The 17,230-nt window shown below is 39.8% G+C and overlaps 1 protein-coding gene across 1 annotated transcript in view; it reads right to left on the bottom strand.

Moving 5' to 3' along the window:
* The window catches only part of CNTLN (centlein), a 309,550-nt gene that overhangs the window by 66,301 nt on the left and 226,019 nt on the right, over positions 1–17,230 (bottom strand). Inside the window, exon 19 of the mRNA XM_083184414.1 lies at positions 15,420–15,634. Coding sequence (XP_083040540.1) covers positions 15,420–15,634 — 215 coding nt within the window. The remainder of the gene's footprint in view (positions 1–15,419; positions 15,635–17,230) is intronic.

Genomic DNA, 17,230 nt, shown 5'->3' with positions numbered 1-17,230 from the left:
CGGGCATCGCGGCCAGTACATTAACGGCCGCGACGCGATGCCCGCGATTTCCCATAGGGTTCAATGTTAAATTTAGTGCTGCCCGCGATTTTACATTCAATGCTTCAATGGCCGCGATTTGGCCATAGGAATCAATGTTAAATGGGCTACAGAGCCCAAATAGGCACAATTAACACTTAAATGTCCCCCCAAATTTGTAACGCCACCCCACGATCCACACCAACCCGAAGCGTGGCGAGCGCAGCGAGCCCGCGAGGGGCGGCGGTACGCGTCCTCCGACCTTTTCATACCCCCACTATCCACGTCGGCGTGGAGTTGAGAATAGAATAGTGTGGCGAGCGCAGCGAGCCACCGAGCCCGAAGCGTGGCGAGCCCCGCGAGGGGACGCGGATACCTTCACAGGTAAACGTGGCCCTACGCGGGCTTCACAGGTATCCACGTCCCCTCGCTGCGCTCGCCACACTATTCTATTCTCAACTCCACGCCGACGTGGATAGTGGGGGTATGAAAAGGTCGGAGGACGCGTCACGCCGCCCCTCGCGCGCTCGCTGCGCTCGCCACGCTTCAGGTTGGCGTGGATCGTGGGGTGGCGTTACAAATTTGGGGGGACATTTAAGTGTTAATTGTGCCTATTTGGGCTCTGTAGCCCATTTAACATTGATTCCTATGGCCAAATCGCGGCCATTGAAGCATTGAATGTAAAATCGCGGGCAGCACTAAATTTAACATTGAACCCTATGGGAAATCGCGGTGATCGCGGGCATCGCGTCGCGGCCGTTAATGTACTGGCCGCGATGCCCGCGATCACCGCGATGGGCGCCCAACTAAGTAAAGAGTACCAATTTTTTTACAAGTTTGACCTAATTAAATCCAAATATAGATTCAGTGAAAGCCATTACTTGAGGCAGTGATTCAACATAGTGGCATAACTGAATATATGCATAGTGTAGCAGGGACAGCATAATGCCACACAAAGTTAGTGGACTAGGGACTAATTAGATTCAGTCCAGGTTTTCCTAAGATCTATTATAAATTACTGTAGACTTATTGCTGTATACATGCTACACATGCTGTTTTTTTTTTTACATGTTTGTCCAGAGGAGAGGGTCAGTGTTCCCAATGCCTTTTAGTGGCTGGGCAATAGGCTTGGGAATGTGGGGATTACATTAGGGATCTCTGCAGTGTACTCGTATGGTGAAGCCGATGTGTTGCCTGCTGGAAAACCTGCCATGGTGTACTTCAAGAATTGTCAAACTGTTACTTTGCTGTCTACCTGCTACAAATAAAGAACCAGACTTTGGCCCTTATTCAGATGTGATCGCAGTACAAATATGTTCTCAAAATGGGCAAAACCATCTGCACTGCAGGTGGGGCAGATGTAACATGTATAGAGAGTTAGATTTGTGTGGGTTATTTTGTTTCTGTGCAGGGTAAATACTGGATGCATTATTTTTACACTGCAATTTAGATTTCAGTTTCAACACACCCCACCCAAATTTAACTCTCTCTGCACATGTTACATCTGCCCCACCTGCAGGGCACATGGTTTTGCCCATTTTGAGAACAAAATTGTACTGCTATCAGATCTGAATAAGGGCCATTATTTCATCCAGTGTACAGTATGTGATTCCTTGTCACAATAGAAGTAATGTCAAGGAAGATCATATTCTTCTTGTAAAGCTAGAAACAAGTACTGTAAATCTTTGGATTCCTTTATTTTTTTTATATACGGTAGTTGCTTGAATCTCAACTTCCCATAACCTTACTCAATATAGACATCAACTGCTTACCAAAATTATGGCAGATAGACTCTGTCTTATCCTTCTTTTAATTTTCACTACCCGCCAGCTTGGTCTGCTGTGGTTGCTTCATCTCAAGACTCTCACATTCAAAACATTTCGCTTAGATACTGCTGAAGCTTTCCACACTGTTCTTTGGCCACACATATTCACAATTATTTAGCTTCTGAATTGTCAGTCTACCTTCAATGAATTAAAAACTCTTATGAGGCCCCGACTACATCTATACTACTTAATGGATATTGTGGCAACCCCTTGACTATGTCATGTGGCACTCACCAGGGATGCCCACTTTCCCAACTTTTAGTCAATATGGTCATTGATCCCCTATTACAAAATTACTCACACTTTAAGGGAATCACAATTGTCTCAATGGAAATAAAATTAACCTTTTGCTGATGACATTCTCCTATATATTTCCAATCCTTTAAAATCACTCACATACATAATTGAACAATTGCATATGTTTGGGAAGGTCTTAGAAGTCACAGTAAAATCTATCAAATCTATTGTACTTCATTTGGGTTGAAGAAACCGACACCCTACTGCTGTGGATGTTGTCAGAATGACACATCTCTGATTGAGCAGCTTACCAACAAAAGTGTTGTGATGTTGTCAGCCTATCCGATCACTTTAACTATTTAGTGGATAAAATTCCAAGACATTCTAGGCATTGTGACAATCTCAATTATACAAGACAACTATGCAAGATTGCTACCGAGCTGGAGAGAGAGATAGAATTCCTATCCCATTTCCTACACTGGTTGGGCAAATCTGGTACATGTACAAGTTTTCCATTGCATTTAGCCCCCAAATATATTGCATAGACTTTATTTTTCGCCTGTTTATTTGGCAGGGGAAAAGACCGCATATTGGGCTACTAAAACTGCAACAACATAAAACTAACAATTATCCCAACATACTGTTCCATTGTATTCTCAGGTGGCTACATTCTCGGTTATGGAATTTTTGGACGGGAGAGATTTTGTTTACTTCTTACATATCGATGATTAATAGATCTCAGCTGTGGTGAGAGAGAACCCACTGCTATGACCTATTAGGAAGCTATGCACATAAAACCCCCTTTCTTCTCAATATGTTTTACCCTGACTTTCTGGAAGGACATGCAAGGCACCCATTTAATAGTTGGAGAATAGGAGGTGTAGTTCCGGGAGGAAAATTGGTACTTGTGTCGTTTCACAGCGCCACCGCTCTAGCTGTTATCCTAGCTGTTCTCAGCGCTACGTTACCAGCGTAGCGTGTGCGCGTGCCACTCTAGCTGTTCTCATTGCAGCGCTACGCTATCAGCATAGCGTAATGTACACGCTACAATTGAGACGCTTTAGCGTCTGAATCCCCGAGTCCTTGCAAGCCGCTAAGAAGGGGGTTATCTGGATTCAGACGCTAATGCGTCTGAACTTGGTAGGGTGTAGGGGTACTTAGGGGTGCACTGTGCAAAACACTCCTAAACCTGTTCACAATGACACTAGTCGACATAACAGCTGTCGACCTTGTTAATTCCACTATCCACGTCAACCCGAAGCGTGGTGAGCGTCCTACGACCTTTTCATATCCCCACTATCCACGTCGGCATGGAGTTGAGAATAGAAAGTGTGGTGAGCGCAGCGAGCCACCGAGCCCGAAGCGTGGCGAGCGGACGCGGATACCTTCACAGGTATATGCGTCCCCTCGCTGCGCTCGCCACGTTTCGGGCTCGCCACACTTTCTATTCCCAACTCCATGCCGACGTGGATAGTGGCGGTATGAAAAGGTCGTAGGACGCGTACATATATATATATATATATATATATATATATATATACTCTTGACTGGTGTCATTATTATTGGGGACCCGAGTGCCACTGTATCTGCTTGTTATTTCTGATCCCAGCGCTGCTGGGATCTGTAGGCACCGGGGCCAAGTTATTTCCATTGGAAGAGTGCCAGCTCTACTGCGTGCGTGTGTGTGTGTATATATATATATATATATATATATATATCATAAAATGTTGGGTACTCTTATGTTTAGCTACACACTTTGATGCAAAACATTCATTGTATTGTATTTTAAATATTGCTTAAAAAAAAAACATGCTCGTATAGTAGCATGGGTCAAAATAGTATTATAAACCGAGGTGAGTATGGGGATAATCCATGCTAAGATGTTATAAAATTATGTCCTGGGGCTTTCCCCAACTTCAGGACTGATATGACACAGGATACCTCAGTTTCAGTTATAGAAGTTATTAGAGAGTCACTGTTAGGTGTCGAGATCTGGGGAATGGGAAGATTATCCCATAAATCTAGGGGTTATCTCCAGTAGAGGTGGGCTGAAATAAAGGTCAGAATAGAAGTCTCTCAAGACTGAGGCAGTCTGAGCATTAGATGAGGTGAGCGTAAAGTACTAGAATAGTCTTGCAAAAGGCGAATTTTATTCCCACCCCTACATGTTAGGCTACAAAGCCTGTGAGATGCCGATCAAAAGGCCTCCTAATGCAAATAATTCATGCATTTGAAAAGCGCAACACGTGAGCATGTTTTCTCCTGGCTGCACTGGGGACAGACTCTGTAGGCAGGTTCAAGTAGTAAATCATATGATACATCTCGAATTTTCAGTAGAGCAGGCAAGGTATTACAATTAGTCCTGCACCTTTTATCAACTCAGGTCTATTCTCAAGTAAATCTTGTTGTAAATCTTGGTAGTTGTGATCACTGCAGACTTAAGATCACTTACATTATGAAATAATTATCGCACAGGATGTGAGTCTAAAACTCTATGTAAGCTGCACATGTTACATCTGCCATACCTGCAGTGCACATGGCTTGGTCCATTAGAGAGAGAATTTGCTTTTGCAAGTGAACCAGAATCAGGCCCTAAGTACTAAAGCGAACTTGGACTAGTAATACCAAAAAGTAGTTGCTCAAATCAGTAATGAAAAAAAAAAAATCAATATCTAGCATGCTGTCACAACGCAGCTGGCAAACGGGTTCTCAGCTCCTATTCATATCAAAAGAACAAGTGAATGGGCTAAAGAATTGTCCACCATTTATTCAGAATGCTGCAGATTGCTCCTGAGGAAGCTGGGTGACCATAGCCCAGGGGAAACATGCTGAGCTCCTTTATTAGGACTCGTGTTACTCCATTTGACTTCTGTCTGAACTTAGTTATTCTATCTGGAACAATCTGCAGTGTTCTGGATACTTGGTGGATACTTTTTTAAGCCTGTTTATATGTGGTTCCTAAAGGGACTGTTTGGCGACAAGATTCGTGTACTGGCAATACCTTGCTCCTAAAATTGGATCCTTTATGTACACAGAGGAGAATATGCTCATTTTATGATATTGCATAATCCTCATACAGGTTGAGTATCCCATATCCAAAATTCTCGGGACCAGAAGAATTTTGGATAACGGATTATTCTGTATTTTGGAATATTTTTATATTTGAATGAAGTATCTTGCATTTATGTTATTAACACATGAAATACACACAAATATATTTTATTTGTGCGTAAAACAAGGTTTCAAAACATGAAACAAAGTTTGTGTACAATCTCAGACACTGAATTTGAATGCCAAGCAATAATGTCCTTGCACATATTTAGTGCCAGTTACATATAAATTCCTCAGTACAACATACCATCCATCATATATTAATTGTATATACTAGTGCTGGTTTCACTACTATATCCTACATAATAACAGCTGAGTTCTCCTTATTACATCTGCAAATATACAGTATTGCACCATCCAATACAAGACATGTCTGATTTACGATATGATAATAGCACATACTTTGGTTCATACATTTATATATTCATAAACTCATCTGGAGGCACCCCAAGATCTTTAAATATGGCACTACAAGGATCACTATACCCTCCAACTACTGGTTCCATCCATGCCTTACAGAACAGCGATACACAGGGCAGTATTCATTGCTCACGATTCAATGTGTTTTTTCAACAAATCAGGCTGTTTTCACTCATTGCGGTGAATCTTTTTCACCAAAAATCTGATTCACCCTAATTCAATGTTCACTGTTTGTCGAAAGCGAAGAGTGAATGCCAACCAGTTCTCCATTTCATGCTCGCTGCAATTCGCTGGTGTATTTCAATGGGGTTTTCACTGGGATTCACAAAGAGGGTATTCAATGCTAGGATGGAGAACTGCTTTCAGCATGATTTTTGCAATGATTCACCATTTTGCATTCGACATTTTTTTAAGGTGAACTGGAAAGATTTTTTTTTTTCTGTGAAGGGGCATGCTATTTTGAATATAGTGTTCCTTCTAGCACCCGCTATCTTTGAAAACCCATGCAGTTCCTCTTCCCTGCCTGGGGTGTGCTGTTTGCTGTAGTGCTTCTAGCGCAGTGTGGTCTGTATATCATCACTGATATGCAAACCAGACCAGTGCTAGAAACACCACAGCAGACAGCTACACCCCAGGCAGGGAAGAGGAACTGCATGGGTTTTCAAAGGTAGCGGGTGCTAGAATGAACACTAGAATATATATTTAATTTTTGATTTGTATGGTTTTTTACACATTGGCCAGCAGGGGCAGGGAGCCAGGAGCCGCTCATTAAAAATTCATATTCACTTCACACTGCTCCCGCTCATTACATATGCACGAGTGGTAGCAGTGCAGCAGCTCCCTACCCGCATCCCCTGCCAGCTCTCCGGGGTGGCAGCAGCTGCTCCCCGTGTCCCTAGGAGCTCTCCCCCCTTCCCCCCACACACACACATTGCGGCACAGGCAGGGAGACTTCCATCTCCCTGCCTGGCGCCGCCCCCCGGCTCCATGCAGCAAAATTCGCCATCAGGAGTATCGAGCCCCTGCGGCGTTGAACAGGGCAACAGGGAGGACTGGCAGCGAATGCTCCAGCCCTCCAGAACATGGTGACTGTGCAGCGAATCCTAAACAGGATTCACTGCACATCGCCATAATTAGCATTGAATACTGCCCACAGAGTAGTAATTGCTCAAATGGATCTATTAGTCCATCACAGGTTAAAATAGACTAGAGAAAAAAAAAAAAATGCTGCAAGCCAAGATAAAGCTGCACCAGACCTACAGTATATGTTTTGGGGAAAAAACTAAACTAATAATCAACATGGATATTTTTCTTCTGCATCCGGTAGGTGAAAAGATCACTAATTGGATCAATTAGCCACAGTAAATTGCAGTGGCTAATTGGATACCACCCTTAATGTGCCTGAACTGAGGCACCTAGCACTCTATATACTCACATACTACTCTGCAACACCCTATATTGAAAGACAGGACTATTTATCAAATAATGTCCCCCTTAATAGTTATTTTCAAGTGATCATTATGCCACTATACTACAGAAATTCTTGGATCAAAGACAGAATGCTTTGCTTGAATCTACAGCAATTAATATAAATAGCCAATTTATACCACTTCAATGACTATCTAAAAAATAAAAGAAATTAAACACATGCATATACTTTTTAACAAGCGTTTATGCTAACCATGACGTTGCCTGAAGCATTGAGCGCTGTTGAACACTCTCCTAGTGCAATATTTAAAACACCTGTGTACAGTAAACAATCAATACCATTGCTGGCAATAAGATAATGTTGTCAGTTCCATAAAATTCTTTCTTTTAGCTGTATAAATAACAAAGTTAAAGTAATGTTAACTCAATATTGCATTTGAGTTTCTGCACTTTTTAAAAAATATTTGTAATATTTCCACTTTCATTTAATAATGAAAATATAAACTAGTACAGTAATGTTAAAGCTACATAAAGATAATTAAAGCTGACAACAACACTGCATTAGAATTAGTAAAGAATTGCAATAAACATAAAACCACTAAACCAAAAGTTTGTTAGAAAAAAAAACAAAAAACTATGCAGTCACAATTTCTCTATTTGGTAAAAATGTCATCAGCAGAAACAACATGAAAATGTTGTACAGTCTGCGTAGGTGAGCCTACTGAAATAAATATAGGTTTCCATTCCATTAAAATTCTTGCGTTTTGCATGTTAAATCTTTTGGCTCCTCTCAAAGTCATACGGTTCAGCTTTCTTGAGTAGGCCAATTACACCAGCAGAAATCCTAGACAAAGTGTGGCAGGCAGAGTAAAGAAAGAGATTAAGTAGTAAAGAAAGCAAGAGGATAGAGCCGATCAAGTGAAGCCTGCATTGAATTGTTACACTTTACCAAACGCATCATTAGGTTGATTTGCAGATATTCTGTGAAAAGTTCTCCAGAAAGCAGTTAACCATTACTGGTAAATACTGGTATATTTAAACAGCCATATTTTCTCCAGCAACCAAAATGGGGTCAAAGCTCTCAATAGTACATTGGGGTAATGCTGTAATGCTGTTTGAATATATATATATATATATATATATATATATATATATATATATATATATGTACAGTAATACCTAGAACTCACAGAGCAGGTCATTAGAATGAGTAAATGTGTACAATCCTATTCTGCATGGAATTTTTGTCTGATGGGCAGTCATTGCTTCACCACAAAGCATTACCAGTCACATTTAACCTGTTCATTCAAATCAATTTCCATTTGTTTCTCGAAAAAAGCTTCAGAATTTTATCCTCTTTTAACTACTAAAAGTTATGACTTGGAGCAGCCTCTATTTTAGAGAAAAATGAGGCAGGATAGAAAGACGATGAATCTCCACTTCATTTGTTTAGTTTTATTTTTTTTATTAAGTGAGCATATTGTTTGTAATAAGAAGCTAGTGGACTGCACAGTTTGTAACCAGTCAATATAAAGAAACACCTTGGAATTGTTTAAGATAGTCAGTTATGGGAACAAATAGTTCATTGTTAAAAGGTTACAACTACAGATATAGCCATGCAGTATTGTACAGTATGCTTTAAAGGTGAGCACTGGGCTACAGAATCGCTGTACAGATCATGGAGCTCATCTCTTTAAGGGTGGGCTAAGCTCGTCACACAGTATGGTCCTTATTCTGTTAGCTCACAAGGCTCGAATTTTGCAGCCTTGCGAGTCCCCCAGATGTCTTGAGCCACCTGCACGGCGGTCCGCCCACCTCCCTCCCCCTTGAACTCCCGCAGGCATGCGAATGGATGATTTGCATAATCATCCTTTTGCAGCCTTGGGTGCGGGAGAGAAATCATTAGATGGTCGGTACCATCGAATGATTTTTTTTCTCTGACTGTATAGCATTACTCTGCATGTTACCGGCTTAAACACTTGAAAAAAAACCTCAACATACAGTATATATATATATATATATATATATTTTTTATATATTCATTTTTCGTAGCCATATCAATCTTTACCATATCATTAAACCCAACAAATACATAATTTTCAGTATAGAGAGACAAACGTGTAATAGCCAACACCTGGATCACTTTTCGAGTGAAGGGAGGGGGGGGGGGGGGGGACGACGACGACATAATTTATTTGTTTATTTAGCAAAGGTCCATGATGATAAACATCATCATCAGAGCAAGTGAACCAGGCGCTTGTTTAATGGGGGAAGGACAAGAGAAAGGACTGAATAAGAGAGAGCCCAGAAGGAACGCTACAGCCTACATACCACCACACTGTACTGCTGAAGGAGCAGTGTCGTCATCAAATAGACTCCCGCCGATTCTCACACGCTGAAGCCGTGGACTTGCAATTGCCACCTGACTGCCATTTGGAGTACCCGCTGAATGGACTCCAGGTATGATGAAACAGGGCAAGACATTATGTTGCTGCGATTTGTTAGAGGACTAATACTCTCCAATTATTCCCAAAAGGGATTGTAAACATTTAGCACCAGAGTTTTTTTATTTTGTTTATTTATTATTTTTTCCATTGATTTTTAATTTGTTTTTTATATTTATTTTTATTTTACTATTCTTTTTTTCACATCCTCTTGCTATTCTTATTCCCCTCTTGTCCTTCCCCCATTGAACAAGCGCCTGGTTCACTTGCTTTTTAGCTTATCCTGTACCATTACTCCTTAGACACCGGGCAGCTCAAACATTAGCGCAGCATAGTTTTTTAGGATACTATCCTAATATTTTTCATCATCAGAGACCAGATACAACTATCTAGTCTCTAGAAGAGACTAGAAAGGTGTATCTTCACGTGTCCAGCCCGAATTGTACCAAAATTAGACAAACACACTCTTATGTACATGACCAATACTCTTCCCTTCTTTGCCCTCAAAAAATGTAAAATCATAGGATGCAGCATAATCTGCATATGAACGTTTTTGTACAGATCTTTGGTATATGGAAATGTGGGCTTAAAGACTGACAGAATTACATTAATTCTGCAAAGAAGAGTGCTGAATAACTTTTTTCCTTCACTAAATTAAATGATTATTTAAAAATTGTATTCTGTGCTAACTTTGGTTGTCTTCATCTTGTGTTAAATTTTATTTGAAGATTTGAAAGCCACTAAAAGGTGATAATGGGGGGAATTCAATGTAGCCTGTTAAATTTTTGTGAAAACAAAAATTAATTTATCTAAATTATTGCCCAATGTTTTTTTTTTTTCTTTTGTTCCCGGGAAATCTATCAAAGCCACCTTTTTTACTTTAGGGTCTAATTAGATAGCCACCGCAGGACCTATTAGCTGTGGTAAATTACTTTGGTTAATTAAATTCCCCTATAAATGTTCATACAGGTGTGAAAACATATAATATTGCTTTACATGAGGGGTAAGCAACCGGTGGACCTATACATCCCAAACTCCCGATAAACCGTTAGATAGATGTGCCTATGGTTACAAAACATATTCAGATACGTAGACAAAGCACAAATAGCCAACATTACTTAGGTGTGAGTGGCAACAATAAACTCAACAAGATTTATAATATGAAGGGGGAATTCAATTAGCTGCGGTAAATGATTGCATCTAATTGATCTCCCGAGGGTAATTCAATTGATGTTGATAGCCAAGGCAACACTTTCATGGATTTTGTTACACCTGCCTTCAGACAGGAGAAACAACATACGTGAAAAGTGCCATTTTTTTCTGAAAAAAATCACACTTAAAAATAGAATTTTTGGCTAAAACTTTACCACTGCTAATTGAATTGAATTGAAGTATATTGTTTTTTTTTTTTTTAAATCAACTTCAGAACAAAGCATACATTGTTTTTACTGAATAAACTTGGCAGAACAAGTGCAATCCCTATGTAGAACACCTCCCTAAAAATAAAAACTAAGATGTGCTAACATATATTGGGCACCAGATGTTGGCCATCCGTCAAGTTGAATAAATTACAGAATCTGTTTAGAATACTTATAAATCTCTTCCTAGAAGTGATTTTGCCCTGTAGGACTTTTAGTGGATTAAAAAGTATTGACTGCAAAAACATCTGTCTCTGTCTGTAGTAGTTTCTGCCAAGAAAAAAAACAAAAACAAAAATAAAAACCTTGTGGGGATCACTGAAAGATTTGTATACAAAGGAAGAGTATGTTTTTACAAATAAATCTGTAACTAGAGTGTGTGACCTGATAAATGGAATGGACTATTCCCTTCTGGCCCGATAAAAAAAAAAAAGAGTGTATAAAGAAGTCCCATTTATGGATGAAACCAGTAATGTAGGGTATCCAAATGACAGAAAATAACGTTAACAGCACTAATTAGTCAATGTCAAATCTATCTGTATAGAAATATAAAGTGCTAGATCTTCTAAAACTAAGATAGCATTTTAAAAAGTATTCAATTGCATTAATGTCAAAACTTGACAAATAAGGTTTCATTTGGGAAGACATGAAAAATACACACTGGATAAGGGAAGCCATCAATTTACCTAAGGTCAAAATATTGACCACCATTGACCAACAGTCAAAATGCAGGCACATTAAAATGCCAACATGGTCAAAAAGTCGACATGAGTTTATTATTATTGTTTATTAGAAACCATCTTGTTCTTACTTCACAATCCAATTGGGACAAAGAGTCAGATTATATTATTGTCCGACCATGGCGAGCAAAGAGAGCCATACAAGGGAATGCGGTACACTTATACGATGTCCATGTCGACCTATGACAATATAGACAATTTTTTAAAATAATGTTGATGTTTTGCCCTGTCGACATTTTAAATGTACTGCTATTTTAAACCAATTACTTAGTGACAAGTACTAATTCTAAGTACCTAGTTATACAGAAGTATTTGTCTAAAAGGTCCCCCATTCACTCAGGATAAGCCAGACCAAATTTCCCTTCTATTTCCCCGGCAGCCCCCCAGGAGGGCTTATCTCCAACTTGGCACCTGATCTGCCATTTTTTACTGTATATGCGATAAATCACATATAAAAGGACTGCCAGGGAGCTGCTAGGGGTGCTAAGGGGAAGTGAAAAGTGATGCAATACATTACAGTACATACCAAAGCTAAAAAGCACCCGTTATGTGCACCTCACGACAGCACATACAATTACATTTTTGCACAGCACATACTGTACAACCTCCGACCTGATGCGCAGGCGACTGCGCTTCAGGTCATTTCAGATGTCAAAAACATGTGATTTGGCACCACCACTAATGGTGTTTCGCCAGGTGCTTCGTTTGCATGGATGTCTGCACAGCGGAACTAACACGCAGTGAGTGTAAAGAATCAGTTTTTTCCATTATTGCTACACTCTCTGATGTCACATCGAGATACTACATACCTGAGATCACTAAGCTATACAATAGTACATACAGTATGCAATCCAAATTCATCTGATGCTGAAAGAAACAATTCTCCATCTCTCATAAACACTACCTAGAAGCATATTTCTCAAATAAAAAACTTCTATGTACAACACAACCTTTACAGTTTTATAAGGGGTGTTTACACGGTGCGATTAGGCTTGTGATTCCATCCCGATTCTATTGGTATCAAATAGGATTCTAATTGAACAGCAAGCAAAACACATTTGATTTGGAGTATATAGTACAGATCTTTACTAAATAGTCTCGCCTGCACAGTCTGATATTTATTCAAATTTGATGCTGTGGGTGAAAACCATTTGATGTCCATTACATTTCGATTTTGTTTATTTAAGCAAAATCGAAAAGAAAAATAGACCAAATTGATCCGTGTGTACGGGGCAATACACAACCTCAACATATTTTGTGATGTTGAATGAATAGATATCTAACAAAAGGGTATACAGTAAATATTTTCTAAGTCCAGACTTATGGGCCCTACACACATGCCGATGTGTGTAGGGCGACCTAGCTGTGCTACGTCGGGCCGTTCTGCTCCTCTGTCGCTCAGCACACAGAGCTGACAGCCCACACACAGAGCGAGCTGGCAGCTCTGGGTGCTGAGCGAGCGGACAGCGCCAGTATTCTCCGGTGAGAGAACCCTGTCGATGCAGATATTGATGGACACTGTTCATCAATCTCGGCCAGCGACGGGGACGCGCATTGCTGTCGCTATAGCCCCCACACACACACCGATGTGGGGGCATTTTCTAAGCGACTTTGCCAAACTAAGCAAAGTCGCTTAAAAAATGCCTTAATATCGGCATGTGTGTAGGCCATATTACTTTCAGAGCAAAAGGGCTCCTGAAAAGCTGCATCTTAACACATTTCCTCACACTACTAAACATACAGTAACACACTCATTTAGCAGAAATGTTACAAGAACAAAGAACTTTGTATAGCAAAACATCACTGTAGTCATTCATCAAAAAAAGAAAAAAAAAGGATAACTAGTCCTCTATGCTCTAGAGCACAGGTTCTCAAACTCGGTCCTCAGGAACCCACACAGTGCGACAGATGGACGAAAGTTTATGCTTATGCAATTCAAAAAAGTTTTGTAAAGTGAAACTGCTTTTTCATTTAATGGACCCTTATAGGTCTTTAACCCCTTTGGTGGTATGCCTGGAAATTTCTCGGGCTGCACCAGTGGTGCCTCCAGCGGTGAACCACTGAGACACCAACAACCCCCCTGTCGCTGACCCCCCCCCCCCCCTGTTCCCAATCCTCCCTGTCACCACCCTCATCGCTGATCCTCCCACTTCGGGGAGGATTGGGGCCTCTCAGGGAGGATCAGGGCTGCTTAGAGAGGTTCAGCCACGCTCAGCTGTTCGCGTGTTCAGGTGCATAAAGACAGGAATGCCTAAACAGACAAACGGGCTAAGCATTTGAACATCAGAGCGCACCCGAGCCCCCCAAATGGCCCAAAACTTATCCAAGGGGCCCCGCAACAGCGGAATCTGGCAGCAGCAGCCCCAGGGGAGCTGCAAAAGGCCCCTTGTGGTATTTCTGGGCAGGAGAAACCCACCACACAAGGGGCTAAGGGTCCACTTAAGGTAGTCTGTTTCTTGTGTTGTATTCAGTGCTGTCGAAAGGAAGGGGGGGTTGCTTTTTACCTTAGCATGATGGAGGGTCCCGGATCCCCCTCCCTTGCTGCAAAGACCAGGCAGTGGGAGCAGAGGCTGCCGCAGCAGCACGGCCTCTCTCCCCGGCTCAGCACAAGTTGCTTAGTTCCGTGTGCTGAGCGGGGGAAAGAGGCAGCTGCAGCAGCAACCTGTATGCTGGTATACAGCCCGCAACCCTTGCAATTTTTTTTTACTGGGGAGTGGCCACGCCTTCCATTGACCACGCCCCTTTCCCCACAGGGGTCCAGCAGTCATAAACTTTCCAGCAACATATCACAATGCATAAAAACAACAGAAAAAAAGCATTGACCCTTAAGGGGTCGTCTAAATAAAACCCATCTTCCGACTTAGATTGTCACTTAAGATTATAAAATAGTATGCAAAGTTTGAAGCCGATTAGTTAAAGCGTTTAAGAGTTATCGTGGAACATCCATACACACAAACATCATTCAATTATACTTATGTAGATATTATATTCTACTAAACTCCTCTCAGATTTAAACATTTACAAAAATTAAAGCAATAAATTATTATAATGAAATAAATGACAAGAAAGAAGTCTTGTAAAAGTTATTAAAAAATCCTAATCTTTTAAAAGCATTCTCAAATAATAAAGAAAACTTTTGCTTGAAATAAAAGCTTGTAAAATAAATAATCTTTGTGCAATTAAACAGAATAAAAATAAAACCAGAATAAAAATATTTTCTTTTCAATATTATTTAGCAACAAAAAACCCCGCATTTTTCATTTTCAAATATTTCAAATATTTCATCCAGTATTAACTTCCTGCTGGTATAGGATATGCTGATTTGGCATATAACAGGAGACACTGCACGATAGTAATGGGTAGTACTACTGCTATTTATGAAAGTGCAGACTCAGCTCACCACTGATAGACAGAACAGCTGCCCAAACTAAAGAATACTTGCCTTGGGAGGAAATCCATCCTACTGGCTATAACAGGGGAGACAAGTGTCTGTGACCAGATGGAGGAATGTACTAAGATGCATAAATCTTATTGTTCATAGTGTAAAAAATAATTGCTTGGGTCAATTTTCTTATTCTTAGCTTGGTAGTAGTAAAGTATATATTTGAATCTATTATCGGAGTGCTGTTCAACTGACACAGTTTAGAAAGTCAACAATGTATGTAGGTTAGCATGATAAAAAAACACAATATTGATGAGTTTGGTGTCTTATTTGAGCTAAGCAATTATTTCAGTAATAATCTTCCTGTTAAATGCAAAGTAAAGAACATTCCTTACCTTAGCCATCTGCTTGCCGATTTGAAGTCTTTGGTGTGTCAGCTGCAGTTCAGCTTCCAGTTTTATTTTATCTTTTTTCAACTCATTCACAGTAGCAGTTGCAGCCTGTTTGCCCCTCTGTAGTACAGATACTTGGTGCTGTAAGGATGTAATCCTTTCCAGCAGTGACTTTCGGGAGGTGCAAAGGCAGGTTCTCAGATTCTTCTCTTTTCGTACTAAGCACAACAAAACAAAATGTTTATTATTATATATTAAAACTCTCACAATTTTGCTATTGTAACATTATAAAAGAAGGATGTGCCTGAAAATAACTATCCTTAGTACTTGTATACAAAAAACAAAATCACTTCGACCTAGCAAATTAGTCATTATTTATTTTCTTTTTTTTTTTTTTAAACTGGTGCTACGAAACTTCTAGGTTCTTGTGTGCTTTTAACAGAAAATGGATGGAAGTTGTGGATTTGCTGATTCACCAATCTCTTGTTTTTGCGCCTGACAAATTTTTTGTCTAGAGGAAAAAGCGTCACTTTAATTGAATAGGGCTAACTGAAATTTGCAATAAGAAACGGGCGAACAATCGTCAGCAATCAATAATATATATATATATATATATATATTTTTACCCAATAGTGGTATGGCGCCTAAGACAGAATTTAAATACAACTTAGCAATAATCCGTAACCAATGAAGTAGTAAAGGAGATCTTTTCCAATGTTTTGTTTGTTTATTTTCTTCACAGGACAATCGGATAAAAACGCTTGTAGACAATCCCAACGCGTTTCGTCTCACAGAGACTTCATCAGGGGAAATACAATAATCTTGCGGTCGTGATATTTGTGATATCTGTGAGAGAATTTCCTCTGCTTACACAAATATTATCCAGAATAAGTTAATAATACAAGGCATATTGTTCTTAATACCTATAGTAGGAATATATAAATTTATATCCGCTGGTGGATTTAGAATGGGGCCAATTAGTGTGGCCTAAGAAGAGACAGGTCTCAGGATTCCTGTCGATCTCCTTTAAGATTGGAGTTTGGGTGAATTAGCCTATGAATTAGCAGGTGTTTGAATTTCTGTCAGCCTCCTTTAATTGTGGTAATTAAAAATATATATATATGCAAATTTTCCTAAAAACCTGGATGATGAATCTTCATCCAAAATAAAATGAATATATCTCCTATGTGACTCCTGTATGCTTCAGAGAGGCTAGCCTCATTCTAAATCCACCAGCGGATATAAATTTATATATTCCTACTATAGGTATTAAGAACAATATGCCTTGTATTATTAACTTATTCTGGATAATATTTGTGTAAGCAGAGGAAATTCTCTCACAGATATCACAAATATCACGACCGCAAGATTATTGTATTTCCCCTGATGAAGTCTCTGTGAGACGAAACGCGTTGGGATTGTCTACAAGCGTTTTTATCCGATTGTCCTGTGAAGAAAATAAACAAACAAAACATTGGAAAAGATCTCCTTTACTACTTCATTGGTTACGGATTATTGCTAAGTTGTATTTAAATTCTGTCTTAGGCGCCATACCACTATTGGGTAAAAACATTGGGCTTTGTACGTTCCCTATCCCTCAGGGAACTTAGTGGTGAGGCTGCCTTACTTGTACAACATATAAAAGTGTATTACTCTGTAAAAAAAAATATTTGTGAAATAGGCGCTAGCGCGAGTTGGAATATTGGGGATACATATATATATATATATATATATATATATATGATCCTTGAAGAAAACAGCGGCACTCTGAGACTTAAAACGGTGATACAAAGGTGATACAGTATCACCGTTTC

Source organism: Crinia signifera, chromosome 1 (assembly GCF_055691185.1).
Source record: "Crinia signifera chromosome 1, ASM5569118v1, whole genome shotgun sequence".
Taxonomy (NCBI): domain Eukaryota; kingdom Metazoa; phylum Chordata; class Amphibia; order Anura; family Myobatrachidae; genus Crinia; species Crinia signifera.
This window is presented reverse-complemented; position numbering and strand designations above follow the sequence as displayed.